This window comes from Anser cygnoides, chromosome 15 (assembly GCF_040182565.1).
Source record: "Anser cygnoides isolate HZ-2024a breed goose chromosome 15, Taihu_goose_T2T_genome, whole genome shotgun sequence".
In the NCBI taxonomy this organism is placed as follows: domain Eukaryota; kingdom Metazoa; phylum Chordata; class Aves; order Anseriformes; family Anatidae; genus Anser; species Anser cygnoides.
The window spans coordinates 3,114,272-3,140,295 of NC_089887.1; the positions used below are offsets into that span (position 1 = coordinate 3,114,272).

At 68.6% G+C, this 26,024-nt stretch overlaps 2 protein-coding genes across 9 annotated transcripts in view; one reads left to right on the forward strand and one right to left on the reverse strand.

Annotated features, from left to right (window-relative positions):
* Window positions 1–2,591: 2,591 nt before the first annotated feature.
* On the forward strand, window positions 2,592–14,651 carry SREBF1 (sterol regulatory element binding transcription factor 1). Of its 5 annotated transcripts, none has more exons than XM_066977671.1 (19): window positions 2,593–2,803; window positions 6,694–7,092; window positions 7,274–7,458; window positions 7,560–7,700; window positions 7,784–8,002; window positions 8,091–8,205; window positions 8,302–8,516; window positions 8,985–9,189; window positions 9,508–9,692; window positions 10,409–10,670; window positions 10,802–10,968; window positions 11,169–11,337; window positions 11,425–11,533; window positions 11,613–11,722; window positions 11,822–11,954; window positions 12,098–12,260; window positions 12,562–12,747; window positions 12,848–12,959; window positions 13,185–14,651. In XM_066977671.1, the coding sequence occupies exons 1-19, from the start codon at window positions 2,698–2,700 to the stop codon at window positions 13,406–13,408; spliced, it is 3,405 nt and encodes a 1,134-aa protein (XP_066833772.1). In that variant the 5' UTR covers window positions 2,593–2,697; the 3' UTR covers window positions 13,409–14,651. The 5 variants fall into 5 exon arrangements, with proteins under 5 accessions (XP_066833771.1, XP_066833772.1, XP_066833774.1 ...); XM_066977673.1 differs by having other exon boundaries at window positions 7,560–7,694; XM_066977670.1 differs by having other exon boundaries at window positions 2,592–2,803; window positions 7,560–7,694; window positions 11,613–11,954.
* Window positions 14,652–16,093: 1,442 nt separating this feature from the next.
* The window catches only part of RAI1 (retinoic acid induced 1), a 73,390-nt gene continuing 63,459 nt past the window's right edge, over window positions 16,094–26,024 (reverse strand). For all 4 annotated transcript variants that reach the window (XM_066977668.1, XM_066977665.1, XM_066977667.1 and 1 more), the window contains 4 exons: window positions 19,057–24,631; window positions 17,467–17,560; window positions 17,149–17,198; window positions 16,094–16,705 (listed from right to left, as the gene is read on the reverse strand). In XM_066977668.1, coding sequence (XP_066833769.1) covers window positions 16,691–16,705; window positions 17,149–17,198; window positions 17,467–17,560; window positions 19,057–24,615 — 5,718 coding nt within the window. In that variant the 5' untranslated portion in view covers window positions 24,616–24,631 and the 3' untranslated portion in view covers window positions 16,094–16,690. The remainder of the gene's footprint in view (window positions 16,706–17,148; window positions 17,199–17,466; window positions 17,561–19,056; window positions 24,632–26,024) is intronic.

The following is a 26,024-nucleotide window of genomic DNA, read 5'->3' on the forward strand; positions in this document are numbered from 1 at the left end:
GGCCAGGAGTGGCTGGGGGCGGCGGGCGCCCGAGGGGCGATGGGGTCGGGGTGCTGGGGGCAGCCCCGGTGCTGCGAGCCCAAAGTGGCCCTGCGAGCCCGAGGTGGCCACGGGCACGAAGTGGCCGCACAAGCCCAAAGTGGCCATATGAGCCCTAAGTGGCCGCACGAACCCGATGTGGCCACGAGCCCGATGTGGCCGCACGAGCCCAAAGCGGCCATACAAGCCCGATGCAGCCACACGAGCCCGATGCAGCACCATGAGCCCGAAGCGGCCACGTGAGCCCAACGTGGCCACTCGAGCCCGGCCGTCCGGCCGCCCAGCTCCCGCCGTGGCGGGTCCGGCTTGTTTCCCGTCTCGTCCTTGCGGTTTCCCCCCGGCCCCGTGCCGGGGAAGGAGAGCGTCCCAGCGACTCGGGCAGCACCACGTGGCCCCGCCGGCAGATCCCGGCGGACCGACATGATGTAATCGCGGGCCCCGCGCCGTGATGCAGGATCACTCCACTCCGGCCGCCGCGCTTATTGGCTGCGTGGCGCTGGTTCTACAGGCGGGGTTTTTCCTTACCCCGCACAACCGAGCTTACCCCCCGGGGAGCCCCACCCCGCGTGGCAGCCCTCCGCCACCGAACCCACCAGGCCTGGGCCCCCGGACCCTTGCCCACCGCCCCGCGGATGCCGCGTGGTCGCCCCCCCCCACGCCACGGGGTCCCTGGGGAGCGCGGCCCCTCTGGTTTTGTGGGAGGCGTGCGACGGGAAGGGGCCCTGCGAAATCTGGCTTGGCATGGAAATAAAGCCGTTTGGGTGGGTTTGGGGGTTGTTGGTTGTCCCCGTCCCCCCCCCACCCCCAGTGTCTCGCGGTGGGTTATTAGGGGCGTGCGACCCTTGCGTTCGCGCTCAGCTGCCTCGTGGGACACGGCACGTCCGCCCCCCCAGTGACCCTAATAAAATAGGGGGGGGGGGGGGGGGAAGAGCGTGCAGCCCCCCTGAGCCGCCCCATGGCAAGTTAGGGGGCTCCTGGGGGGGGGGTTTCAGCAGCCTCTGCTGCCGCTGAGACACCGGAGCAGCTCCGGCCAGAGCGGGGCTGGGCTGAGCCCCCACGGCTCCACCGCCGCCATGGGGTGCCCCACGCAGGGCTTCCCACTTTGCACAGGGGTGCACGGGGGGGGGGGGGGGGAGAGGATTTCAGGGTGCAGCCAGCTTTAATTAATTATTGGGCAGCCTCCGTCCCGCTTGACAGAGCAGGCAAACTTTGGAGGGGCTGCTGGCGCAGTTGGTTTCGTTTTCCCAGGTTATTCCTGGTGCTGAGACAAAACACTCGGGGCTCCCCCAAAATCCCAGCGCCCCCCCTCTCTGAGCACCCAAGGAGCCTCCGGCTGCGCTGTGCCCCTCTGAGCTCCCCTGGGTGCACGATGCCGGGGTATTTGGTGCCCAGGTATTTATTTATTTGGTGCCCGGGTATTTATTTATTTGGTGCCCATGTACTTGGTGCCCATGTATTGATTTGGTGCGTGGGTATTTATTTGGCACCCAGCTACGTGGTGCCCAGGGATTTATTTTTTTGGCGCCTGGCCGTCTGGTGCCCAGGTATTGATTCGGTGCCCAGGTATTGATTTATTTGATGCCCAGATATTTATTTGGTTCCCAAGTACTGGGTGCCCAGGTACTTGGTGTCCAGATATTGATTGATCTGGTGCCCAAGTGTTTATTTATTTGGCACCCAGATATTGATTGATTTGGTGCCCAGATATTGATTTATTTGGTGCCCAGGTATTTGGTGCCCAGGTATTGATTGATTTGGTGCCCAGGTATTGATCGATTTGGTGCCCAGCTATTGATTTATTTAATGCCCAGGTATTGATTTGGTTCCCAAGCATTGGGTGCCCAGGCACTTGGTGCCCAGGGATTGATTCGGTGCCCAGCTTTTTGGTGCCCAGGTATTGATTTATTTGATGCCCAGATATTTATTTGGTGCCCAAGCACTGGGTGCCCGGGAACTTGGTGCCCAGGTACCGATGGATTTGGTGCCCAGGTACCGATGGATTCGGTGCCCAGGTACTGATGGATTCGGTGCCCAGGTACTGATGGATTCGGTGCCCAGGTACCGATGGATTTGGTGCCCAGGTACTGATGGATTCAGTGCCCAGGTACTGATGGATTTGGTGCCCAGGTACTGATGGATTCGGTGCCCAGGTACCGATGGATTCGGTGCCCAGGTACTGATGGATTTGGTGCCCAGGTACTGATGGATTCGGTGCCCAGGTACTGATGGATTCGGTGCCCAGGTACCGATGGATTTGGTGCCCAGGTACCGATGGATTCAGTGCCCAGGTACTGATGGATTTGGTGCCCAGGTACCGATGGATTCGGTGCCCAGGTACTGATGGATTCGGTGCCCAGGTACTGATTCGGTGCCCAGGAACTCGCTGCCCAGGACCCCGCTCCGGGGTACCCGGTGCCACCGGGCAGAGGCGGGCACCCCGCGGTGTGTGTGTGTGGGGGGGCGTCCCGGGGTGGAGGGGGCGCCGCTGCCGGAGCCGTTCCCGGGGCCGTTCCCGGGGCCGTTCCCGGGGCCGCCCCTCGTCCCGCCCCCCCCGGTGGCTCCCGCCCCGCCCGGCCGCAGGTCCGGGCTCGGCGCGGCTCCGGCGCTCATGGTGCGAGCGGCCGCGGCCGGGCGGCGCCGCCGGTGCTGAGCTGCGGGATGAGCGCCCTCGCCTTCGACGACGGGAGCCTGGACGGGCTGGCCCCGGCCCTGGGGCTGCCCGGGGGCAGCGACATCGACACGGCGCTGCTCAGCGACATCGACGGTGCGGGGGGGCCGGGGGCACCGCGATGGGGATGGGGGGGGGGGGAACCGGGACCGGGGGGGAGTGGGGGAACCGGGATGGGGGGATATGGGGGAACCGGGATTGGGGGGTGGGCACGGGGATGGGGGGGCGTGGGGGCACCGGGAGGGGGGATATGGGGGCACCGGGATGGGGGATATGGGGGCACCGGGATGGGGGGACGGCTGGGACCGGGGCTGCGCGCTCGGTGCGCGGCCGGGGCTCGGTGCAATACCGGGAAGCCACGCGTGGCCGTGGGGGGGTGCAATGCCTGGGGCTCGGTGCAATGCCCGGGGCTCGGTGCAATACCCGGCGCTCGGTGCAATGCCCGGGGCTCGGTGCAATACCGGGGGCTCGGTGCACCGCCGGGAAGCCACGCGTGGCCGTGGGGGGGTGCAATGCCCGGTGCTCGGTGCAATGCCCGGCGCTCGGTGCACCGCCGGGAAGCCACGCGTGGCCGTGGGGGTGCAACGCCGGGGCTCGGTGCAATACCGGAGAAGGGGGGGAGCGGGCTCGGTGCGACACCGGGGGCTCGGTGCGACGCCGGAGAACCGTAGCACAGCCCGGGGGGGGCCGCTCTCGGTGCCGGGGGGGGGGAATTTGGGGCTTTTGGGGCTCGGAGTCGCTGCAGGGCTGAGTCGTCCTTGGGGGGCCGTGCCCGGCCCGGGGGGTTCGGGTACCGGTTGTCCCCCCCCGTCCCGGGGGGGTCGGTGCCGGTGCCGGGGCAGCCCCGGCGCCCCCCCCCCGCAGCCTTGTGCCGCCGCCAGCCCCGCCCCGCGGTAGCGTCACCGCCGGGGTTACTCCCGGTCGTTCCTCCTGGCTTCCCGGGGCGGGGGGGGGCAGGGAAGGGTGGAAGGGGGGGGGGAGGGGAGAAGCGGCCCCGGGGCTCTGCGGAGCATCCCCGGGCCCGGAGCCCTCGGTACCGGGTCCTCTTGGTGGGGGAGGGCTGTGGGGTGGGGATTGTGCCAGCGGGACCCGCTCCCCAGCGCCGAGCTATACCTGACCCCGTAAGTGTTCCCGTAACCGTACCCGTTCCCATAACCGGTCCCACACCCATACACGTTCCCATTCCCGTTCCCAAAACAGTACCCACAACCGTTCCCGTTCCCATAACCGTTCCCATACCCATTCCCATACTCCTACCCCTACCCATAACTGTACCCGTACCCATACCCCTACCCATTCCCATACCTGTGCACGTTCCTGTACCCGTTCCCATTCCCATTCCCATGCCTGTACCCCTACCCCTACCCCTACCCACACCCCTACCCCTACCCGTACCCGTCCCCGTTCCCACACCCGTCCCCATGCCCAGCACGCAGCCAGCCCAGCCCCAGCACCGAACAGGTTCCCCGGCTGGCAGCACGTGGCGCCCGTCCCAGCTGAGCTCGCCGAGCGTCGGGGCCCCGAGGCAGCCCCGGCACAGACCGGCCGAGCCGGTGGAGCACGCGGCGGGGTGGGGAGAGGGCGTGGGGCCGCCCGAGCCCCCCGGCGCCCCGCGGCGCCCACGGGACGCTCTGGGAGGTCGGTGCCGGGAACCCCCTCTCCGGGACCGTCGCGGTGTCCCCGTGCTGGCGCCGAACCCAACCGGGTGACCTTTAACCGGGTGGCAGCACCGGGGGAAGCGGTGCGTCCTGCCGCCCGGCTCCCCGCGAGGACCTTGGCTGCGGGGTGTCGTGCCCCAGAGCCGCGCTGGCGTCCCCTCTGCCCTCCTTGGCCCCGCACCAGGGCTGACACGGTGCGTCGGGTCACCAGCGGGCAGCCACCGCCCGTGACACCCCGTTTTGTTGGGCCACGATCCCCAGGAAGCCGTGGGGAGCAGAGGGACGGGGGTGTGGGGTGAAGGTGTCCCCCTGGGGGTGTTCCCCTGGCCCCGCATACCCCGTGGAGAGGGGCTGTGTGCGCTGGTGGTATTTATGGGAGGGCTTTCTAGAGATTTTTGGTAAAGGGCTGTTATAAATGTATATGGTCCTGGGGGCTCTGCGTGGCCTTCCTGCCTTGCCCTGACACCCCACGTGGGGGGCTGTCCCCCTGCTGAGGGGCTCTGGGGGCCCTGTGGGGCTGCCCCCAGCCGTGCGTGGGGCTGGGGAAGGGGGAAGCCAAAAGGGTTTTGCAACGCCCCCCTGCAGCGTGGCCATCTGCCCCACCTCCTGCCCCCCTGTGGGTTTGTTGTGGTCCCCACGTGGCCACGGGTCCCTGCGGCCACCCTGGGGGTCCTCTGGCGGTCAGGGACGCGGGTGCTCTGCGCCCACCAGGACCCACGGGTGCGCAGCCCTGCCCCACACGCTCCCCCAAAACAATGGGGTGGGGGCATGGGGTGGGGGCAGAGCCCCAGGGCTGGGGCAGCTGCCTGTAGGGTGCCGCGGGATGCAAACCCCTGGTGGGTGCTGGAGGCTGCGTATTGGGGTGGGAGGGGAGAGCCCCCCCCCTCTGCACCACGGGGGAGCCTTGGGGGTCTCTTGAGCTGGGGGGTCTGAGGCTTAGAGCCCCCTGCAAAGACCCCCAGTGCAAATAGGGGCGCTGACTTCTTACAGGGGGCTGGAGCTGTGCAAAGCAGACCCCTCACCCTGCGGGGCATCTCCTCCGTCCCCCGAAGCAGGCACGGGGATGCTGGGGCGCAGGGGGGTGCGAGGGGGCGCCCCGCGTGCCAGGGATGGATGCAGGGGGGCGCGCGGCGAAGGAGTTAAGGGCGGCTGACCCCGAGTAACCGCGGCGGGTGCCGGCGGGGTGCCCGCGAGTTACCCGCCGGGCTCACCTTGGCGAGGCCGCGGGGCTGTCTGGGGGCGGCCGGCGGGCGCGCGGGCGGCGATTGGCGGAGTCGGCATCACCCCATCGCCGGCCCCGCTCCAGGCCTGGCGCGGGCGGCAAGCAGGGAGGGCCCCGCGGGGAGAGGAGGCGAGAAAATGGCTTGAAAATATCCCAGCCGCCTCGGCACGAGGCTGAGCGGAGGCCTCGGCCTCCGCCTGGAGACCCCCCCGGCTGCGCCCACCCCGCCGGCCGCGCGGCTGGAAGGTACCCCCGGCCTCGTCCCCCCCGCGGCCCCGGGGGGCTTCGCCACGGCCCCTTCCCGCCGCGTGGGGTGCCCCCGGGGTGTGGGGCGCCCCGGTGGGGGCGTCCTGGGGTCTGGGGGTCTGGGGGTGCCTCGGTGGGACCCCCCCCCCCCCCCCGTGGGTCATCCCGGTGGTGGCAGCTTTGGGGAGCCTCGGTGCGTTCAGCTGGGGGTGCCCAAGTGGGGGCACCCCGCTGCGGGCATTGCGGGGTGTGGTGATGTGGGGTTGCTGGGGCACGGCAGTGGGGGTGTCCCGGGTCTGTGCCCCCCGGTGAGGGGGGCAGACCCCCGAGATCAGTGCTGCTTAACCCTGCGCTTGCCGTGCCGCTCTGCTGGGGGGGAGAGCGGGGTGCACACGCTTGGCACAGGGGTGGGGGGGTCCGGGATGCGGCACCTCCCTGTCCCCACCCGAACCTGCTCCCTCCCCCCATTATGGGGGCTGCTCTGGGGGCTGTTGGAGTTCCTGGTGGGTGGTAAATGAATGAGGTGGTCTGTGCCCACCCCGAACTGGGAAACGGGCTGAGATCAGCCCCGCTGCCCCCAGGCTGGGCTGGAAACCTCTGAGCCGGGGGGGGGCACACCCCAGCCCCGCCATGTGGGTGCCGTGCCTCAGTTTCCCCACTGTCAGAGCGCCCGGGGGGAGCGGGGCATGGCACTTCCCTGGGAATTTCTCTCTGGAGAGAGCCCCTGGCTGTGGGGATCCCTCCCCAAAGCACTGGGCAGGGCTGAGCGCTGTGGGGCTGGGGACCCCCCCAGGGGCTTTGGGGACCCCTCGCAAGGTCCGGGACCACCGCTGACGGGGCGCGGGGGGGCTGTTTTGCAGACATGCTCCAGCTGATCAACGCGCCAGACAATGACTTCTCGGGGCTGTTCGACTCTCCCTTCGGTGCCCCCGACAGCACCGTGCCCCCGGGGCTCCCACCCGCCCCGAGCACCCTCGGCACCTACCTGGGGCCCAGCAAGCCGCCCCCCGCCGCCCCCCCGGGCAATGTGTACCCGGGGCCCCCGGGGCTGGCAGCCTTCACCCCGCAGCCCCCTGCCTCTCTCCTGCCTGCCCCCGGCCCCCCAACAGCCCCGGGGGTGAAGGAGGAGCCGTCGGCCGTGCCCAGCAGCCAGCCCCAGCCCGGCGTGATGCTGGCCCCCCCCAGCTTCGTCCCCGCGTCCCCCGGCCAGTTCAGCCCCCAGCCCTTGGTGGGTTTCCAGAACCAGCACGGCTTCCCCGGTGAGGATTTGGGGATGCATGGGGGGGGGTGTTATAGGGAGGAGGGGGGTCAGGGCTGCCTGATTCTGGGCAGGGGGCTCGGTGCGGGGGGTTCTGGCTGGGAGCTGGAGGGGGGTGCCCCCCAGTGAGGCTGTGGTGCTGTGGGGGGGTCCCGTAACGCCTCCCTCTGCTCCACGCCCAGCCGTGCAGCCCGGAGGGGCCGGGCAAAGCCCCCTGCCCACCCCACAGCCGGTCCAGCCCGTGGCGACGCTGCCCGGCCCCGTGCAGAGCGTGGCACCCCAGCAGCTCCTGGCCCCCGGGCCCCCCCCTGCCGCCACCACCGCTGCCACCCCCCAGCCCGTCTCGCCCCAGATCCAGCCGGTGCCGGTAAGCCCAGAACCGAGGGTTGCGCACGTGGGGGTGGGGGTGGGTTGCGGGGTCTGGTGGCACCCCAGCCCCTCTGACCACCCCCCCACACACCCCCCCAGGTGCTGCTGCAGCCCCATTTCATCAAGGCCGACTCCCTGCTGCTCACGGCCGTCAAGACGGACGCCGGCAGCGCCAAGACCTCCGGCATCGCCTCCCTGGCCACCAGCGCCGGCGGCACTGCGGCCCCGCTGCAGGTGCCGGTAGGTGCCCCCGCGGGGGGCTGCGGGGTGGGCTGGGGACGCTCGGGGACCCCCCCCGCCGATGCCTCCCTGCCTCCCCGCAGGCGCTGGTGAGCGGAGGGACCATCCTGGCCACGGTGCCGCTGGTGGTGGACGCCGAGAAGCTGCCCATCAACCGGCTGGCGCCCAGCGGGAAGCCGGCGCTGGTGCAGAGCAAGGGGGAGAAGCGGACGGCGCACAACGCCATCGAGAAGCGCTACCGCTCCTCCATCAACGACAAGATCGTGGAGCTCAAGGACCTGGTGGTGGGCACCGAGGCCAAGGTGGGAGCCGGGCCGGGGCCGGGGCCGGGGCTGGGGCGGGGAGGGGGCTGCTTGCAGCGGGGCTGAGCCCTCCCCTGCCCTCCGTCAGCTCAACAAGTCGGCGATCCTGAGGAAGGCCATCGAGTACATCCGCTTCCTGCAGCAGAGCAACCAGAAGCTGAAGCAGGAGAACCTCAGCCTGAAGATGGCCGTGCAGAAGAGCAGTGAGTGCCGCGGGGTGGGCAGGTTCTGGCCGGGGTCCTTCCCCCCACCCCACCCCCCCACCCCAACCTGTCTCAGCCCTGCCCCGCTCCCCGCAGAGTCCCTCAAGGACCTGGTGGCCTCCTGCAGCAGCGGGGGGGCCAAGGCGGAGGCCCCCATGGAGGTGGTGAAGGCGGAGGTGATGGAGATGCTGACGCCGCCGCCCTCGGACGTGGGCTCGCCCTCCCGCGGCAGCCCCCTCTCGCTCAGCGGGGGCAGCAGCAACAGCAGCAGCGACTCGGAGCCCGACAGCCCCTTCTGCGACCACGGCAAGGTGCGGGGGTGTGCCGGGGATGGGGGTCCCCAGGGGGCCAGGAGCCAAGCGAGAGGGACGCTGGCGTGGGAGCCCGGCCCTTCTCCCTTAGGGTGCTCCTCGCCTGATGTGGGGCTGGAGGGAGGGACTCAGGGGATGCAACGCCCTTGCTACGGACCCTGTGTGTGTGCCCCGTACCCCATATCCATGCCCTGTGCCCTGTGCGTGTGCCTCATCATCATACTGCGTGCCCATGCCCTGTATAATCCATACCATGCCCATGTCCATACCCATACCCCACGCCTATGACCTGTTATCCATACCCCATACTCCATGCCCACGCTTCTGCCCCATTGCCATGCCCCGTGTCCATATATCTGTGCCCGTATCCACGGCCTGAACCCCATGCTCTGTCCCCCATTCCCTGTGCCCCGTGCTCTGTCCCCCTGTGCCCCATTCCCGAGGCTGACGGAGGCTGTGCCCACGCAGGTGAAGCAGGAGCGCCCGCTGCCCTCGCCCGGCAGCCAGGGCATGCTGGACCGCTCCCGCATGGCCCTCTGCGCCTTCGTCTTCCTCTGCCTCTCCTTCAACCCCCTGGCCTCCCTGCTGCGGGGCTCCAGCGCCCCGGCCCCCGTGGGGAGCCCGGGCACTGCGGGTCCTGGCAGGAGCATCATGGCCGAGTCCGGCACCGCGGGTAAGTGCTGGCACGGGGTGGAGGCCGTTGCGATGGAGGCTGTTGGGTTAGGGGGTGGGATGGATGCTGTGGCCGGGGTAAAGGCTTTGGATGGAGGCCGTTGGGGTGGGCTGGAGGTGGGATGTTGGGGTGCAAGGTGTTGGGTTGGGGGTGAAGGCCGTTGGGATGGAGGCCGCTGGGGTGGGCACCATGGGGGTGGAGGCCGCTGGGGTGGGCACCATTGGGATGGAGGCTGCTGGGTTGTGCACCATGGGGATGGAGGCCGCTGGGGTGGGCCCCACGGGGGTGGAGGCCGCTGACCGCCGTCCCCGCGCGCAGAGGAGCCGTGGGGGTGGTCGCAGTGGCTGTGGCCCACGCTGGTGTTCTGGGGGCTGAACGCGGCGCTGGTGCTGGGGGCGGTGGTGCGGCTCTTCGTCTGCGGGGAGCCCGTCACCCCCCCGCACTCCGAGTCCTCCGTCCTCTTCTGGCGCCACCGCCGCCAGGCCGACCTCGACCTCGAACGGGTAAGCCCCGCCCACTGCCCCAAGCCCCGCCCACTGCCCCAAGCCCCGCCCACTGCCCCGAGCCCCGCCCACTGCCCCAAGCCCCGCCCACCACGGCCCCACCCACCATGGCCCCGCCCCCCCCCCCCAGTGCCCCCAGCCCTCTCCCCCAGCCCTGTCCCCTCCCACTCCCTGGATTGCCCCGCCCACTTCCCCGATGCCCCGCCCACTTCCCCGATGCCCCGCCCACTTCCCCGATGCCCCGCCCACTTTCCCAATGCCCCGCCCACTCCGTTGCTATTAGCCACGCCCACCCGCCTTGGCCCCACCCCTTCCACCCGGTATGGCCCCGCCCACCCACGTGGCCCCGCCCACTTCAGCCCACCCACCTGCCCTCGTCGCCCACCTGCTCTGACCACGCCCCCACCTCCTGACCACGCCCCTTTCCCGACCCCTCCCACCTCCCATGACCCCACCCACGTCCTCATTGGCCACGCCCCCTCATTAGCCACGCCCCCACCCTCCTTGGCCACGCCCCCCGCAGCTCCCCCAGCCTCCTCTCCTCGAGGCTCCACTCACCACGCCCCCCAAAACTTGGCCACGCCCCCAAAACTTGGCCACGCCCCCAAACCTGACCCCGCCCCCAAATCCTGGCCCCGCCCCCCGCCCCGCCCCTCTCCCCGGCCCCGCCCTCCCCGTGCTGATGCCCCTTTGGGGGGGGGGGGGTGTCCCCGCAGGGCGACTTCGCGCAGGGGGCTCAGCACCTGCGCACGGCGCTGGGGGCTCTGGGCCGCCCGCTGCCGGCCTCCCACGGGGACCTGGCGTGCAGCCTCCTCTGGACCCTGCTGCGCCACCTCCTGCAGCGCCTCTGGGTGGGCCGCTGGCTGGCCGCCCGCGCCGGGGGGCTGCGCCCGGACCCCCCGCCCCGCGCCCACGTCCGCCAGAGCGCCCGCGACGCCGCCATGGCGTACCACCGCCTGCACCAGCTGCACCTCGCCGGTAGGCGCCGCGACACGGGGATGGGTCTTGGGGGTGGGGAGGGCACGGAGGGTTTTTTTTTGGGGGGAGGGGGGAGGGGGTGTCACGCAGCCACCCGCTGACACCTCCCCGCCCGGCGGGGGTCCCCGCAGGGAAGCAGGCTGGGGGGCACCTGCTGGCCATCAACCTGGCGCTCAGCGCCGTCAACCTGGCGGAGTGCGCCGGCGATGCCGTGTCCGTGGCCGCCCTGGCTGAGATCTACGTGGCGGCCGCCCTGCGGGTCAAGGCCAGCCTGCACCGCTGCTTCCACTTCTTGGCTGTGAGTTGGGGGGGACAAGGGGTGGGGGACGGCCCCATTTGCCTTCGGGGGGCTTGGTGGGGTGCCCGGTGGTGTGTCCGTCCCCACCTGTGCCGTGGGACCCGGTGGCTCGATGTGGCCGCCCGTCCCCACCCCCTGCTGCGGGGCTTGGTGTCGGGACCCCCTCTGTCCCCCGCCCCAATGTTGTGCTCTCCCCGCAGCGCCCCTTCCTCTGCAGCGCCCGGCGCGTGGCCCTGTCCCACGGCGGGGCCGTGCCCCCGGCCATGCAGTGGCTCTGCCACCCCTTGGGCCACCGCTTCTTCGTGGACGGCGACTGGGCCGTCAAGGGCGTCCCGAGGGAGACCATCTACAGCTCCGCCGGCAACCCAGGTACCCCCTCAACCCCCATCCCGTACCCCCCCAGCCATTTCGGGGCTGCGGGTGGGCTGGGGGCTGACGACCCCTCTCGTCCCGCAGTGGACCCGCTGGCGCAGGTGACCCAGCTCTTCCGCGAGCACCTCCTGGAGAAGGCGCTGTGCTGCGTGGCCATGCCCGAGCCCGGCCGCCCCGCGGCGCAGGGAGAGGGGTGAGTACCGGGTTGGGCACCCCTTCCCTCTGCTCACCGGGGTCCAGCCCCGCTCAGCTCCCCTCTGCTGTCCCACCAGCCGCTTCTCGGACGCGCTGGAGTACCTCCAGCTGCTCAACGGCTGCTCCAACGCCAGCGGCGCGCCCGGCCCCGCGCCCTCCATCAGCTGCGGCTTGGCGGCGGTGACAGGTGAGGCCGGCGTCCCCCGGGGTGCTGCGTGGGGGGGGGGGGGCAGCGGGGCCGTGGGCTGGCGGACGCCCCGCTCCCGTGTCCCTTTCTGCCCCGCAGGCACCGACCCCGTGTCCAAGTGGTGGGCGTCCGTCATCGGCGCCGTTATTCACTGGCTGCAGGGAGACGAGGAGGGGGCCGAGCGCCTCTACCCGCTGGTGGAGACCATGCCCCGGGTGCTGCAGGGCTCTGAGTGAGTGCTGGGGGTGCGGGGTGCCAGCTCTTCCCCCGTGTCCCCTTCTTTTTGGGGTCGCTGCAGCCCCCGCGCCTGCTGGAGGGGGCTCGGCCGTGCCCAGCAAGGGGTCCGCGGTCACCGTGCCCGCCGTCCCCACGCAGGAAGCCCCTGCCCCGCGCCGCGCTGCACTCCTTCAAGGCCGTCCGGGCCATGCTGAGCAAGCAGGACGGGAGCCAGGCCAGCCTGAACCACTGCGAGAAGGCCAGCAGCTGCCTGCGGGAGAGCCTGGAGCTCAGCAGCCCCCCCAAGTGCACCATCGACAAGGTGAGGCTGGGGGGGCCGGAGGGGCTCTGGGAGCGGGTTTTTTTTTTTGGGGGGGGGGGGGGGGGGTTGCCGATATGCAGGAGGCGTCCCCGGCCCTCGCGGGGGTGCATTGTAGTTGCATTGCATGTGTCAGACTGGGAGTGCAATGCCCCTGCCATGCAGCCCGGCGGGGGTCCCGCGCAGCGCCGCCCGCCCACGGGGGGGAGGGAGGGGGGTGTCGGGGTGCGCCCCGTCCGTCTGTCCCGCTCACTGCCCCCCCCGCTCCCCCTTGTGTCCCCCCCCCCACTCCGTCCCCCTGCAGGCGGTGCAGCTCCTGCTGTGCGACCTGCTCCTCGTCACCCGCACCAACCTGTGGCAGCAGCAGATGAGCGCCAGCCAGCAGCTCCGCGGCGCCTACCAGGCGTCCGCCCTGGAGCTCCGCGGCTTCCAGCAGGACCTCAGCAGCCTGCGGCGCCTGGCGCAGACCCTCCGGCCCGCCATGCGCAGGGTGAGACCCCCCGCCACCCCTTCCGGCCTCAGATAGCCCCGTGGGGACGTGCACGGTGCACCCCCAACCCTCCCCATCCTCCTCCTCCTCCTCCTCCCAGGTGTTCCTGCATGAAGCCACCGCCAGGCTGATGGCTCGCGCCAGCCCCACGCGGACCCACCAGCTGCTGGACCGCAGCCTGCGGAGGAGAGGGGTGCAGGGCAGCAAAACAGGTGGGTGAAGGCGTTGGGGAGCACCCCCCCCCCCCGTGCTGGGTACCCCATGGGGACACCCCGCTGCTCGCCACCGCCGTGTTTAGGGGGTATAGCACGGATAAGGGGAGCTTCTCCCCCAGTATTTTGGTGCTGGCATCCGCGCCGGGGTGCCCAAATAGCCTCGTAGCGGATCCGGAGAACCCAGGGGCCGGTGAGGGACCGATGGCCGCTCTGTCCCCGCAGCCGGCGAGCCCGAGAGCCACCCCACACCGCGGGAGCACGCCGAGGCCCTGCTGCTCGCCTGCTGCTACCTGCCCCCCAGCTTCCTCTCGGCCCCCGGGCAGCGCGTGGGGATGCTGGCCGAGGCCGCGCGCACGCTGGAGAAGCTGGGCGACCGCCGCACGCTGCACGACTGCCAGCAGATGATCATCAAGCTGGGCAGCGGCACCACGGTCACCTCGGGATAGCGGAGGGACGGGGTGCCTGGGGGGGGTTGGGGGGGGGACGGGGTCACCCCAAAGCCCTCGCCCCGGGTAGGAGACCCCGCTGCAGGACGGGCTCAGGGTTTGGAGGCGCCGGGGAGGAGGAGCGGCAGGGTGCCGTCCTTCGTCACCATCCCCAGTGGGTGCTCCCCGCGTGTCCCCAGGACGTGGGGACATCTAGTGACACTGTCACAGTATTGCATGGCACTGGGGGTGCTCGGCCACCCTCCTCCCGGTGCCCGCCACCCCCTCCCCACCCCCCGCAGCACCCTGGCACGGGGCTGGGGCCCGTCCTCGCCCCCCTTCCCCTGCGCGTCCCTGCCCGTCCCCCCACCTCCATGGTCCCCAAGCCCCGGGGGGGACACCCCGGCATTGTCCCCATCAGGGGAGGGCAGGAGGGGTTGCCCCGTGGTGGCAGCTATGGTGGCACCGTCTGTCTCCCAGGTGGTGCCCGTGGTAGGAAAGAGGGCCCCCCCCCCCCCCCCCCCCCCCAGTCCCTCCCCAGCACTGACCAGTCCCCCCCAGTTTGGAGCTGCTGCAGCCGGTGCCAAGCACCAGCTCTGAGTGCTTTTGGAGAAGGGGAGGCTCCCCCGGGGTGGGGGGGCTGGTGGGTGCCCCCAGTCCCCTCGCTGCTCGCACCTTGTACATAGCCCCCCCCCCCCGCCACACCCCAGCACCTCCCCCCCCACCCCCTTCGCCTCGCCTTTTTAAACGGTATTTTCATAGTTGGAGAGTTTTGTACAGACAATTAAAGCTGATTATTTATACCGCTGTGTGCTGGACTGGGGGCGTGGGGTCTGATAGTGCATGGGGGGGGGGGGGGGGGCAATCCGAGCCGGGCTGGGGCAAAAAGCCCCCCCCGGGTGGGTGGGCAGCCTGCGGGGTCTCGCTTTCCTTGCACAGGATGGGGTGGGGGACAAAGGGGACAGGGACGGGGCCATCCCAAACCCACCCTTCCTCCCCTAACATGCATGGGGAGCACCGGAGCTGCTGCACCCCAATACCCCAAGGTCCCCCCCCCCAAAACCCCAACCCCACAGCGAGACCTTTGGACCGGGGGGGGGGGCACCTGGGGACAAAGGGACGCTCGGCCGGGCGCCCGCGGAGAAACACAGGCCACGAGCAGGGCGCCACGTACTTCCAAAACAATCGTTGTATCTTTATTGACGCTCTGAATGCAATGACCTGTTTTTTTACTCTTAAGGAAAATAAACATCTTTTAGAAACAGCTTGTTACACACAATCTTCAGTGTGAAGCAATATACTAATAAGAACACTAGTCTTAACATTTACAGTCTTCATATATATTATATATATGTATATGTATACATATATATACACTATATAATGAGGCAATATATAATACACACGGTTTACCATTTTACAGTCATATGTACAAGATGTCACTAAAAATAGCCAGATTTCAGGCAACACTGCCAGGGACACGGACGATTTTTTTTTTTAAATTTTTTTTGTAGTTCATTATTTTTATTATTCTCTTTTCTCCCTTTTTTTTTTTTTAAATGCGTGTTTTTCGCTCCCGTGTCCGAGGCAGGCTGCCGAAACGACAGACATTTCTTGGCCAGCAAACCTTGAGGGTGAGGGCTGGGTGTGGGATGGAGGGGGGGGGGGGGGGGGGGGGGGGGCACGACAGCCGGCCGGGGCATGGGGCTGGGGGGTGTGGGGTCAGCGCTGCCCCCTTCCCGTGGGATGCTCGGCGCTGGGGGCAGCTCACGCTTCCCTTTTAGGACGGGGATTTGGGGTTAAGCCGCCCTGGGCAGCCTCCTGAAGCAGCCCGGAGGAGAAGCAAAGTGGAGGAAGCCGGCGGCGAGGGGCAAGCCAGCGCCACGCGGAAGGAAGCGAGGGTCTCCTCCGTCCCTCCCCGCGGCGTCCCACGTCCCTGCGGGGTGGGCTGGGGCAGCCGAATCGCTGCCCACCCCAGTGGGGACCGGTGCTGCCGAGCGGGAGCTGCTGCTGGGCTGTTTGCACCCACCTGCACCCGGCTGAAAAAAATCTGGGTTTGCACCCAGAGCCTCGGGGTTTGCACCCAGGACCACAGGGCTTGCTCCCAGAGCAATGGGGCTTGCACCAGAGCCATGGGGTTTGCACCCAGAGCTATGGGGTTTGCTCCCAGAGCTTTGGGGTTTGCTCCCAGAGCAATGGGGCTTGCACCAGAGCAATGGGGTTTGCACCCAGAGCTACGGGGTTTGCTCCCAGAGCCTTGGGGTTTGCTCCCAGAGCCTCGGGGTTTGCACCAGAGCAATGGGGTTTGCTCCCAAAGCCATGGGGTTTGCTCCCAGAGCCATGGGGTTTGCACCCAGAGCTATAGGACTTGCACCCAGAGCTTTGGGGTTTGAGCCCAAGCGCAGGGAGCAAAGCCCGTCCCCAGCGAGCAGAGCAGCCGAGGTCTCGGCGAGGCAGAGCAGAAGGAGGGTGGCCTTTCGGGGACCTGGCGGCCCCAACCCAGCAGCGCCAGCACCCCACGGGGCAGGAGGAGGGCGGAATCGGGGCTGGGGCAGCCCCGGTGGGGACACGGCCGCTGGCGCAGGGCTGGCACAGCGCTGTCCCCGTCCTGGGGAAGCCGTGCCCGGCAGGGTGGGGAGAGGGCAGGCAGGAGATGGAAGAACGAAACGGAAAAAGCAAAGTGGTGTTTCAAACAGCAGGCCGTTGTTGTTTTCTTTTCTTTTCTTTTTTTTTTGGTCTTTTTTCTTTTTTTTTTCCTTTTTTTTTTCCTTTTTTTTTTTTTCTTTTCTCCGTCGCGCACATATATACAGACAGACACCATGAGGTTTGCTGAAGGCAACATCTCAGATCAGATCAGTGTGAGATACGGAGACCCGGGACCCACGCAGGGTCCGGCGGCCCCGAAGTAAGACAACATCGCCGGGACCCCCTCGTACACGGCCCCCCCCGCCCCCTCCCCACCCACCACCCCCCACCACCCCCACCCCATCCCACCCCTGTGCAGCTCACGTAGTCCTGGAGCAGTCTCTGTGTTCGCCATACGGATGTCACCGGGGCCGGTGACCCCGCCACGCCACCCCGGGGGGGCTCCGTGCCCCCTGCCCCGCTCTTCCACCCCGGGGGCTCTGCCCGCCCGAGGGGGGTGCCCCGGGGAGAGAGGCGGGGGGCGGCCGGCAGCGCTGTGCCCGCCTCGGGGGCCACGCTCCTCCGGTGGCCCCCGACGGCTCCGTGCTGGGGACGGTGGCGCTGCCACCCCCCGCGGGTCCCTCGCTGGTGGCGGGGGCCGTTGCGCCTCCCGCGCCGCTACACGGGCTGCCTCTGCGGGGACAAGGGGACAGGGGGTTAATGGGGCTGGGGGGGGGGACACACGGCACATGGCGGGGGACGTGTCCGTCTTGTCCCCAGGCTGGCGGGGATGTCCCCATCGGGATGCAGCCCTGCTCCCCCCCTCTGCAAAAAGCACTGAGCCCGGAGGACGGGCTTTTAGCACAGGTTTTAAATTGTCACCCCCCCAAAGCTCAGGGTTAAGGGCAAGCGGACAAAACCCCATAAAAAAAAGTCGGGGGGGGGGGGTGCAGCCCCTGTACCGAGGGTCCCATGGGGGTCCTGCTGTCCCCAAGGAAGCGATGACCCCGTGATGCCCCGTGGGGCTGTGCCAGGGAGCGGGGCATCCCCCTGGGTGGGGACACGGCATGAAAGCAGCTCTGCCTTCCCCAGGGGCTGCGAAACGTCTGCGGGTGCACCGAGGGCTCCGGGCTTACCTTATGTTTGGGACATCGCAGAGAGAAGCTCTCTTCGGTTAGCAAGCAACCTGCGAGGAGAGAAGGCCCTGTCAGGGGGCTGCCAGCTGTCCCCGAGGAGCAGCAGGGACGCAGCCCCCTCCTCGCCACCGTCCAGAGGAGCCGCACCATTTGCACGAAGGTTTTGGTTGAGACCGGCCAAATTCGGGACGCACACACCACGCAGCAGCACATCGCCATCCGCCACGGGGAGCCACCAGCCCACCCTGGCCCCGATTTCAGCCGGGTCAGAGGGAGCTGGCGGGGTCCCCACGCCCCTGTCCCCGCTGCAGGGCTCACCTGTGTCGATGGCACACGCGTAGTGGTAGGTGTGGGGACACCCCTTCTGGCAGCAGCCCACCGTGGCTCCCGCTTGCTGGCAGCTCGAGCACTTCTTTACACGCAGCCGGGAATTTGGAGCGGGCAGGGAGAGAGGCAGAGAGACAGAGAGACCTCGTCAGAGCCCAGCGCCAAGGTGAGAAGCCCCGAAGGCACCGGCGTCCCTGCTGCTGCCCCGAGTTGCCCCCTGGCAGCATCCTCCCTCCGGCACCCATTCACCGCAGCCCGTCCCACGCCATCAGCCGCAGCCACCCCCTTTTTGGGTGGAAAATACTGAAAGCAGAGACAGGGCAGGAGGTGTGGAGGTGAAGGGACGTGACCGTGCCATGGCTCGGGGGCAGCGGGAGCAGAAGACCCTGGTGGTCCCCGCTCCTGCCCCGTCCCTGTTGCTGGCACAGGCAGGGAGGGTGGCAGCCCGAGGACAGCCATGCCATGGGGACGATGGATTGGGTTTGTCCAGCCCCATATCTGGCAACGAGGGGCGTGCTGGAGGTCCCTGCCCAGCCTCTGCAGGGCACAAAGACCCCATGTCCCCGTGGCAGTGTCCCAGCAGCGTCCTCCCTATTTTGCTCTCCCAGTGTCCCCATGCTCCTCGCGGGCTGGACAAGGAGCAGGGCAGGGCTGTGTCTGACCCTCTTGGAGCCGCCGCACGGCATGACAGCATAAAACCACTTTTAAGGCTAAAAGGGAAGATTTTAGGCGTTATCAGGAAGGCAGCAGCACAAATCTCCTGGGAAGCAGCAATGCCCGGCAGCTTGCTGACCAGTCCTATTAATTTTGCCCCCCTGCAGCCATGTATCCTGGGGGATTCCCCTGCTCCCGGGCAGTAACACACCATTACCCCTCGGTTTGCTATGCGTGCGGGTCAGGGTGCTGGGGGCTTCCCATGGTGCTGGTGACCGCATTGCACAGTGTGCTGCCGGTGGGGTATGGCTGGGAATAGGGCCCTGGCCAAAGGAGCAGCCGTGGGAATGGCTTTCAGCCCTACAAGAACACGATGGGGGAGGCTGCTCCTGCTTATTCCTGCCTCTGCTGTTGTCTGGGGACGCCCCGAGCCCTGCAGCCAGCTCCGAGCAGGGAGCGCTCGGCACAGCGACCCGCTGTGTAAAGGGCCCTGGGGCTCGTCTGCCTCGGCCTTCCTAACTGGGCCACCTCCGAGCCCATGGGGAGAGCCCAAGCGCCTCCAGCAAAGAGCTTGGCAGGGCTGAGCCCCAGGCCCTGCTGGGACCAGGTCAGGACAGGCTCGGGGCATGCGGGCAGCACCCGGCTCCAGGACCAGCCCGACTCTGCTTGGCGGGCCGGCTGCCAGCAGCACGCGGGGCTGGCTCGGCCGCCACCACCTTGGGGTGGGCCGAAAGCAGCGCCACGGCCTCCATTTGCTCCGGCCATGCCACACGGTGCTGCTCACAGAGCGGGAGCACTGCGTGACCCGTTTGGAGGCGCTGACACCTTCCATCCCCTCTGTTCCCCCTCACGGCCTCTCCTCTACGGGTGGGAGGGCTCACCCCGCCACCCCGGGGTGCCGTGCCGGGCGGGCGGCCGAGCTCTTACCACGTCGGCAGCCGCCTTGACGGCCTCCTGCAGCCCGTAGAGCTTCCCCGCCACCAGGAAAACCCCAGCGGTCCATATGGCACAGGCCTCGTGCAGCCAGTGCTCCTGCGTGTCGCCCGCCGGCTCCTGCGGCGGGGACTCGGCTTTGTTACATTCGTGCCTCCGGGGCTTTTCGGCCGCCTCCTCGCCCTCTGTCCTCTCGTCACAGCAGTAGCAGCTCTGCAGCCTGCGAAACATGCCCCGGGGGCTGGAGCGGAGCGAGCTCTGCTTGGCGGCCTCGGCGGCACCCTCCGGCCTCGGCGGCTTGCCGCCGGCCGCCCAGCTGCTCTCCGTCCCTTTTGGCCCGCGCTCCGCCGCGCCGGCCTCCTCGCCCTCCACCCGCGCCTTCTCCTTCAGCCGCGACTTCTTCTTGGGCAGGCAGTCCTCGGGGTAGTAGGGCCCGCACAGGTCCCCCAGGTCCTTGTAGTTGGCGGGGTTTCGGCACAGGCAGCAGACCAGGCAGGCGGCGCTCAGCGCCTTCGACACCACGGGCCCCAGGTGCATGGTGGACGAGGCCGGCAGGGCCGCCCGCGGCCGCGGCGCCGTGCCGGCGGGCCCCCGCTGCAGCCGGGCCTCGTCGCCGGGCGAGTTGACGACGGTGCAGGCGGTGGTGAACTCGCCGCGCCGCTCCACGCGGACGTAGGGCGCGAAGGGGGGGGCCCGGCTGTCGGCCCGCAGCCGCTTGCAGGAGATGTACTTGAGGCGGATCTCGGGCTCGGCGGGGTGCAGCAGCGGCGCTTGCTGGGCTTGCCGCCGCCGCTTGCCCCGGCTCTTGCACCGCGACGGCACCGCCTTGGCCTTGCCGTGGGCCAGACGCTTCCGCTGCCGCTTGGAGTAGCCGTTGTAGTTGGCGTGGTTGGCCCGCGGCTTCGGCCCTCGCGCCGGCCCGCCCGCCGCACGTCCCTCGGGGCCCTCGCCGCCCCCCGCCTCCTTCTCCTCGCTCTTTGGTTTCTTGCCCTCCCGCGGCGCCTCGTCCCCGCCACCCGGCCCGGCCGCCCGCTCGCGGGGTGGCAGCGGCAGCGCGGGGCCCAGGGGCGCCTTGGCCATGCCCAGCGCTGCCACTTTGCCCTTGCGGTTCCTCTTCTTGGGCAGCAGCGCCATGTTCTTGGCCACCACCGCCGAGCCGGGCTGTGCCACCATGGCCGGCACACAGGCCTCACCCTGGAAGCCGTCGGCGGAGAGTTTCTTCCCGCTCCCCGGCTTCCCCTTCAGCGCTCTGCCGTGGGGGTTTCGGCAGAACTGCTCGGCTGACGGTGCTGTGGGTGCTTTCTGCGCCGCCGCCGGTTTGGGCAACCGCACGTCGCCCACCGCCGGGGCCACGCCGCCGTGCTTCACCGCCCGCTCCCGGTCTGCTCCCGCTGGGCTCAGGGAGGTGCCGTAAGTGGCCGCTGCCGTCGCTGCCGCCGCTGCCGCCGCTGCCGTGGCTGCCGGCTTGCAGGCGAACTTCTTCAGGTTGGGCGAGGTGATCTTCTGCACGATGGCCTCCAGCTTGAGGCCGCGGCCCTTGCGGGGAGGCAGCACTTTGGTCTTGGTGGCCTCCTGGAAGGCCGCCCGGGAGGTGATCTTGATGCAGACGTCGGGGGCCTCCTTTGGCAGGGGGGGTTTCGGGACGGCTTCACCGGGGCTCTTGGGGGGCAGCTTAGCTTTCACCTTCTTGGCCACAGGCATCTTCTTGAAGAGGCTGGGGGGACCCTCGGGCTTCTCCTCCTTCATGCCGCCGCTGTTGCTCCGCAGAACCAGGTTCCTCTTCTTGGCGGGGATGGGGGAGATGAAGGTGGACTTCCTCTTCAGCGAGTGCAGGGGCCGCTCGGACATCTTGCCGCCCACTCCCGGCCCCGCTTTGGGCAGCTTCATCCGGGCGCCCACCTTGCCCTCCTTGTGGGGACTGCCCGGGGGGGCCAGCTTGAAGGCGGGCGGGAGGTGGTTGTTGGAGATGAGCTTTTTGGGTGCCTTGCAGTTCTTCAGCCGCACATCTGCCGCCCGCTTGCCCCGCCGCCTCTTGGTGTAGAAAACCTCCTGCGTCTTCGTCCGGGAGCGCAGGATCATCGACCGCTGGTCCCTCTCCCCCACATCCACCGCATCACCCTCCGGCGGCGTCGGCCCCGCTGCCTCCTCGGCCGGCACCAAGCTGGGCACCAGGAGGGTGGCATCGCCGCCGGCGTTTTGGACCACTTTAGGGGCTGGCCGGCCGCTGCGCTTCCTGGCTTTGAAAGCCACCCTCTGCTTCACCCCACAGGCCGGCTTCTTCCCCAGCTTCTCCTGGTGCACCGGCACCTTCAGCCCCTCCAGCGGGGCCGGGGTGCGGGGCTCGGCGAGGGCGGTGAAGGAGCGGGTGCACATGCGTGCTGGCAAGCCCTCCGCTGCAAACCTGGGCGTCTGGCTGTGGGCGTTCTTGCTCGGCATCTCCACCTGCCCGTCCAGCCTGATGCACGCCACCGGCAGCTCATCGAAGGGGCTCTGCACCACGCTGCCGGCACTGTCCCCCTCCGGCAGCCGGCAGTGGACCCTCTTGTTGCGGAGGCTCTTGCCCCGTGAGACAGGCTCCATCTTCCCCAGCACGGTTTCGGGCACCAGCTGCTGCTTCAAGGGTTCGGAGTCTGCCACCTCCGGGTGAGGCTTCTCCCCTCCGTCACTCTCCTCGGGCTGGATGTGGGGCAGGGAGGACTTGAACCAGCTCTTCACCTTGGTCTCCGTGCCCACCGCAGGTCCCAGCAGGATGACGGACTGGCCGGAGAGGCGTGCCGAGGGCGCTGAGCCCTCCTTCTCCACCGTGCTGACGGTCTCCTCGGCGGACACGGGCACCTCGCTGGCGGACAGCACGGCGGGCATCTCCGGGGGCTTGGGCGGCGAGGCGTCGTAGGGCACCGACTTCTGCTCCGCGCCCGCCAGCTCGCAGAGCGAGGAGTACTCCTCCGCCTCCAGGTCCGACTCCTTCAGCTCCGGCGACGAGATCATGGGGATCTCGCCAAAGTCCCCGGCCGAGCAGCAGTGCCGGGTGTCCTGCAGCCACCTCTCGCTGTCTGCCTTCGTGGCCTCGTCGTAGGTCAGCGTCTCCTCCTCTTCTTCCTCCATCGCCTGCTGGGCAAAGTCCTGGGCCGGCTCGCTCTTGGCCGGCTGCTCGCCGTCGCACAGATCCAAGCCGCAGGCATTTTTTTTCTCCTTGCAGGACCCCACCATTTTGCTGGGGAACAAGCCCTTGGGGAGGTCGGAGGCTTGCAGGCCCGACCCCAGCTCCTTCCACCTGAGGCACGCCTCGCCCAGGCTCTCCTCCGGCCACTCGAAGTGCTCCATGGCGTTATCAGAGTCCACTGAGTTGGCCGTGGTGTTCGAGTAGCAGCTGAAGCTGGAGGCCCCCGCGCTGGAAGTTGCAGCCGGGATGCTGGGCTTGGAATTGAACGCCAGCGGGGCCGCATCCTTGAGCGAGTCCTTGGTCTCGGTGGCCGCAAACTCCACCTGGGGACCCTCGTACACCTCCTCACCAAAGTCCTTCCCCACGCTGCCCCCCGAAGCCTTGTCCAGCTTGAGGGGCTCGGTGAGGGTGCTGGAGTCACCCTGGCTGGGCCACGCGCCCTTCACCATGGAGTCCAGGCACGGCCGGTGGTTCTCCAGCTGGAAGGGGGACTTGGTGGCCTCCTTGCTCAACAGGGGCGAGTTGGCCCAGGCTTTGTCCCCCTTCTCGCTGATGGCGTCCTGCAGGACGATGATCTCGGAGGCCAGCTCCTCCTGGGACAGCGCGCTGAGGAGCAGCCGGGGACAGTCCCGCTCGTTGGTCACGTACTTGGTGAAGGTCTCCAGGGGCAGGCTGGCGTGGATGCTCTGGAAGGAATCGTCCGATTTGGTGGACATGTCGTCCGGGGAGGTCACGGAGCAGGTGGACACAGACTCGGGCTTCGCCTTGGAGTTGCTGTTGACGCGGGCAGGGCTGCGGTTCTGGTTGCAGTACAGGAAGCTCCTCTCCAGCTGGTCCTCCGAGCCGCTGAGATAGTCGGCGTCCTGCGTCTCGGCGTGGACGGACTGCGGGGTGCTGAGCGGGTCGGACAGGGGCGTCCCGACCTGCTCAGCGGAGTACGTGCTGCTCTCGGGACTGCAGTGCTGCCCTTTGAGCTGCTCGGGGGTCCTCGCCGGGGTCTTGATGCCTTTTTTCTGGGGCACGGCCGATTTGGAGAGCAGCAGCTGCTGGACGGTGTTGGAGATGTTCTCCACCTGGGAGGTGAGCGCCGTCAGGCTCTGCAGGCTCAGGTCCGACAGCAGGTTTTCGGGCAGCTTCTCCTTCGGCAGGTTCTTGCAGTTCCCGGACTGAGCATCCGGGCTCGTCCCGTCGGTGGGAGAGGGGTTCAGCAGCGGCATGAAATGGCTGTGGTCGGCGATGCCGGCCGGGAAGGCGCCGGCGCTCAGCGGCTGCTGGCTGTACTGGAAGTTCTCCAGGTTGGGCATCAGCGGGGACGGCGTGGAGCTGTAGGACGGCGACCGGCCGACGGAGCGTGCCGGCGAGTGGCTGGCGCTGGGGCTGAAGGTCTGGTAGTACTGCTCCGGCGTCCGGACGGGCGGCGCGTCGCCCTGGCAGTAGGTCTGCCCCGGCTGGTTGTAATGCTGGTACTTGGCCAGGTTTTGGTAGTGGAGGGTCTCCGGGGCGTGATGCCTCCCCTGCAAGGGCTGAGGCTGGGGCTGGGGAGGCTGCGGGGGCTGCGGCGGCGGCGGGGGCTGCGGGGGCTGCGGCGGCGGCTGCGGGGGCTGCTCGTAGCCGATGCGGTTGGGCTGGTAGCCGTGCAGGTTGGGCACGCGGGGGCCGGGGGCCAGGCTGGCGGCGCTGCCCAGGGGCCGCTCCAGCGGCGGCTGCCCCGAGGGCGCCGTGCAGCTCTTGTAGGAGTGCGCCGGCTGGCTGCCCCCCGGCACCGAGGAGTAGGTGGAGGAGGCGGGGAAGGACTGCGAGTGCTGCCCGAAATGGGGGCTCTGCGGGAAGGGCATGGGCGAGGAGACGTCGTTGGGCAGCTTCTGCCGCTGCAGCTTGGGGTAGGGGAGCGCGGGCGGCTGCTGCTGCTGCTGCTGCTGGAAGTGAGTCCGGAAGGGCAGCGGGGTCGCCGCCGCCGGCTCGTGGTAGGGCCGCCCGCCCACCGGCGCCGCCGTCTTCTTCATCAGGCTGTCCTCATACTTGGCCACGCCGCCGGGCAGCGCTTGCGGCTGGCCGCCCCACGCCTGCAGGCTCTCGTCCCCCGAATAGCGGGCCGGGTAGGGGCTGTTCTCCTGCACGGCGTAATTGGAAAAGGCCGGCCTGCCTTGCAGCTGCTGCCCCGCTAATTGCTTGTTTCCCCGGTGGTATTTCTCCACGGCGCTGTTCTCGTAGCCCGAGTACGGCAGTTGCTGCTGACTGTAGTACTCCTTCGCCACCAGCCTCTGCCGCTCGCAGTTCGGCCCTGCCTGACTTTGATGCCTGTAATTCTCCAGGCGTGATGTATCTTGTGAAGTCGGCTGGTAGCTCTGCTGGTTGCCATGGAAACCACACCTTTCTCGAAAGGACTGCATGGCGCGGGCTTGTTATCTGCGAAGAGAGAGAGGCGAGAATTCAAATGAAGCACCGCCGCCGCGGCGGGCCGGGGAGCACGGCCGCGCGCGCAGGGGGCCGCGTCCGCGGGCACCGCGGGCATCGCCTCGCCTGCCGGGGCAGCGCCTCGCTGGCGCTGCGTCACCTCGCGTGGCCCTGGATCGCGGCACCCGGCGCCGCATCGCCTCGCCTCGCATCGCCCTGCATCGCATCGCCCTGCGTCGCATCGCCCTGCGTCGCCTCGCCTTGCATCGCATCGCTTTGCGTCACGTCTCATCGCCTTGCATTGCATCGCCCCGCATCGCCTCGCCTCGCCTTGCAGCGTTTTGCATCGCCCTGCATTGCCTTGCCTTGCACTGCTTCGCGTTGCCCTGAATCACGGTGCCTTGCCTCGCACCGCTTTGCATCGCCCTGCAACGCACTGCCTTGCTCTGCTTTGCGTCACCTTACATCTCCTCGCCTTGCCTCGCACGTCTTTGCGTCGCATCTCATCGCCTCGCCTTGCACCGCCCTGCGTCGCCTCGCCTTGCCTTGCATCGCTTTGCATCACACCTCATCACCTCGCACTGCATCGCTGTGCGTCGCCTCGCCTCGCCTTGCATTGTTTTGCATCACCCTGCATCGCGTGGCCTTGCCTTGCACCACTTTGCAGTGCCCTGCGTTGCCTTGCCTTGCCTTGCATCGCCCTGCACCGCCTCACCTAGCATTGCGTCACCCTGCACCGCATCTCGTCACCTCGCATCGCATCGCCCTGCATCGCCGCAGCTGGCTTTGCACCACTTCACATCGCCCTGCATCGCATCGCACCGTGTCGCCTCACATCACATCGCTCGGCGTTGCAGCGCCTCGCCTTGTATCGCCCTGCGTCGGCTCCCAGCGTCTCCCTGCATCGCATCGCCCTGCATCGCATCGCATCGCCCTGCACCACGTCGCCCCATGCTGCATCGCCCTGCTCTGAAGCACCACGCCTGAGAGCTGGGGGACATCTGGGGGCCTGCTGCCTCCTCTCGCCCTGCAATGTGCCCTGCCGGTGCCGGTGGCAGCCTCTCCCACCCCTGCCACCTGCCTCAGGTTGCAGGGTGATCCCCCCACCGCCCTGCCTGGCCCGCAGCGTGCAATGACCCCACCACCCTGTGCTGGGGTCCCCCAGTGCAGCGTTTCATGCACCCGCTGCTCCCCGCTCTGGAAATCACTTAACCCCTCCTTGCGTGCCCTCCCTGGGGACGCCAGGATCCTGCGAGCCCCTCCAAACACCCCGCTTATTGCCATTATTTGTAATTATTGGGATAATTACTGGAGGCAGCAGCGCGGAGGGACAGAAACGCAGGCTCTGCTGCAAAAAAAGTCATTTCAACTTCCTGGGTCTGCCCGTCTGTGCCTGCTGCCGCCT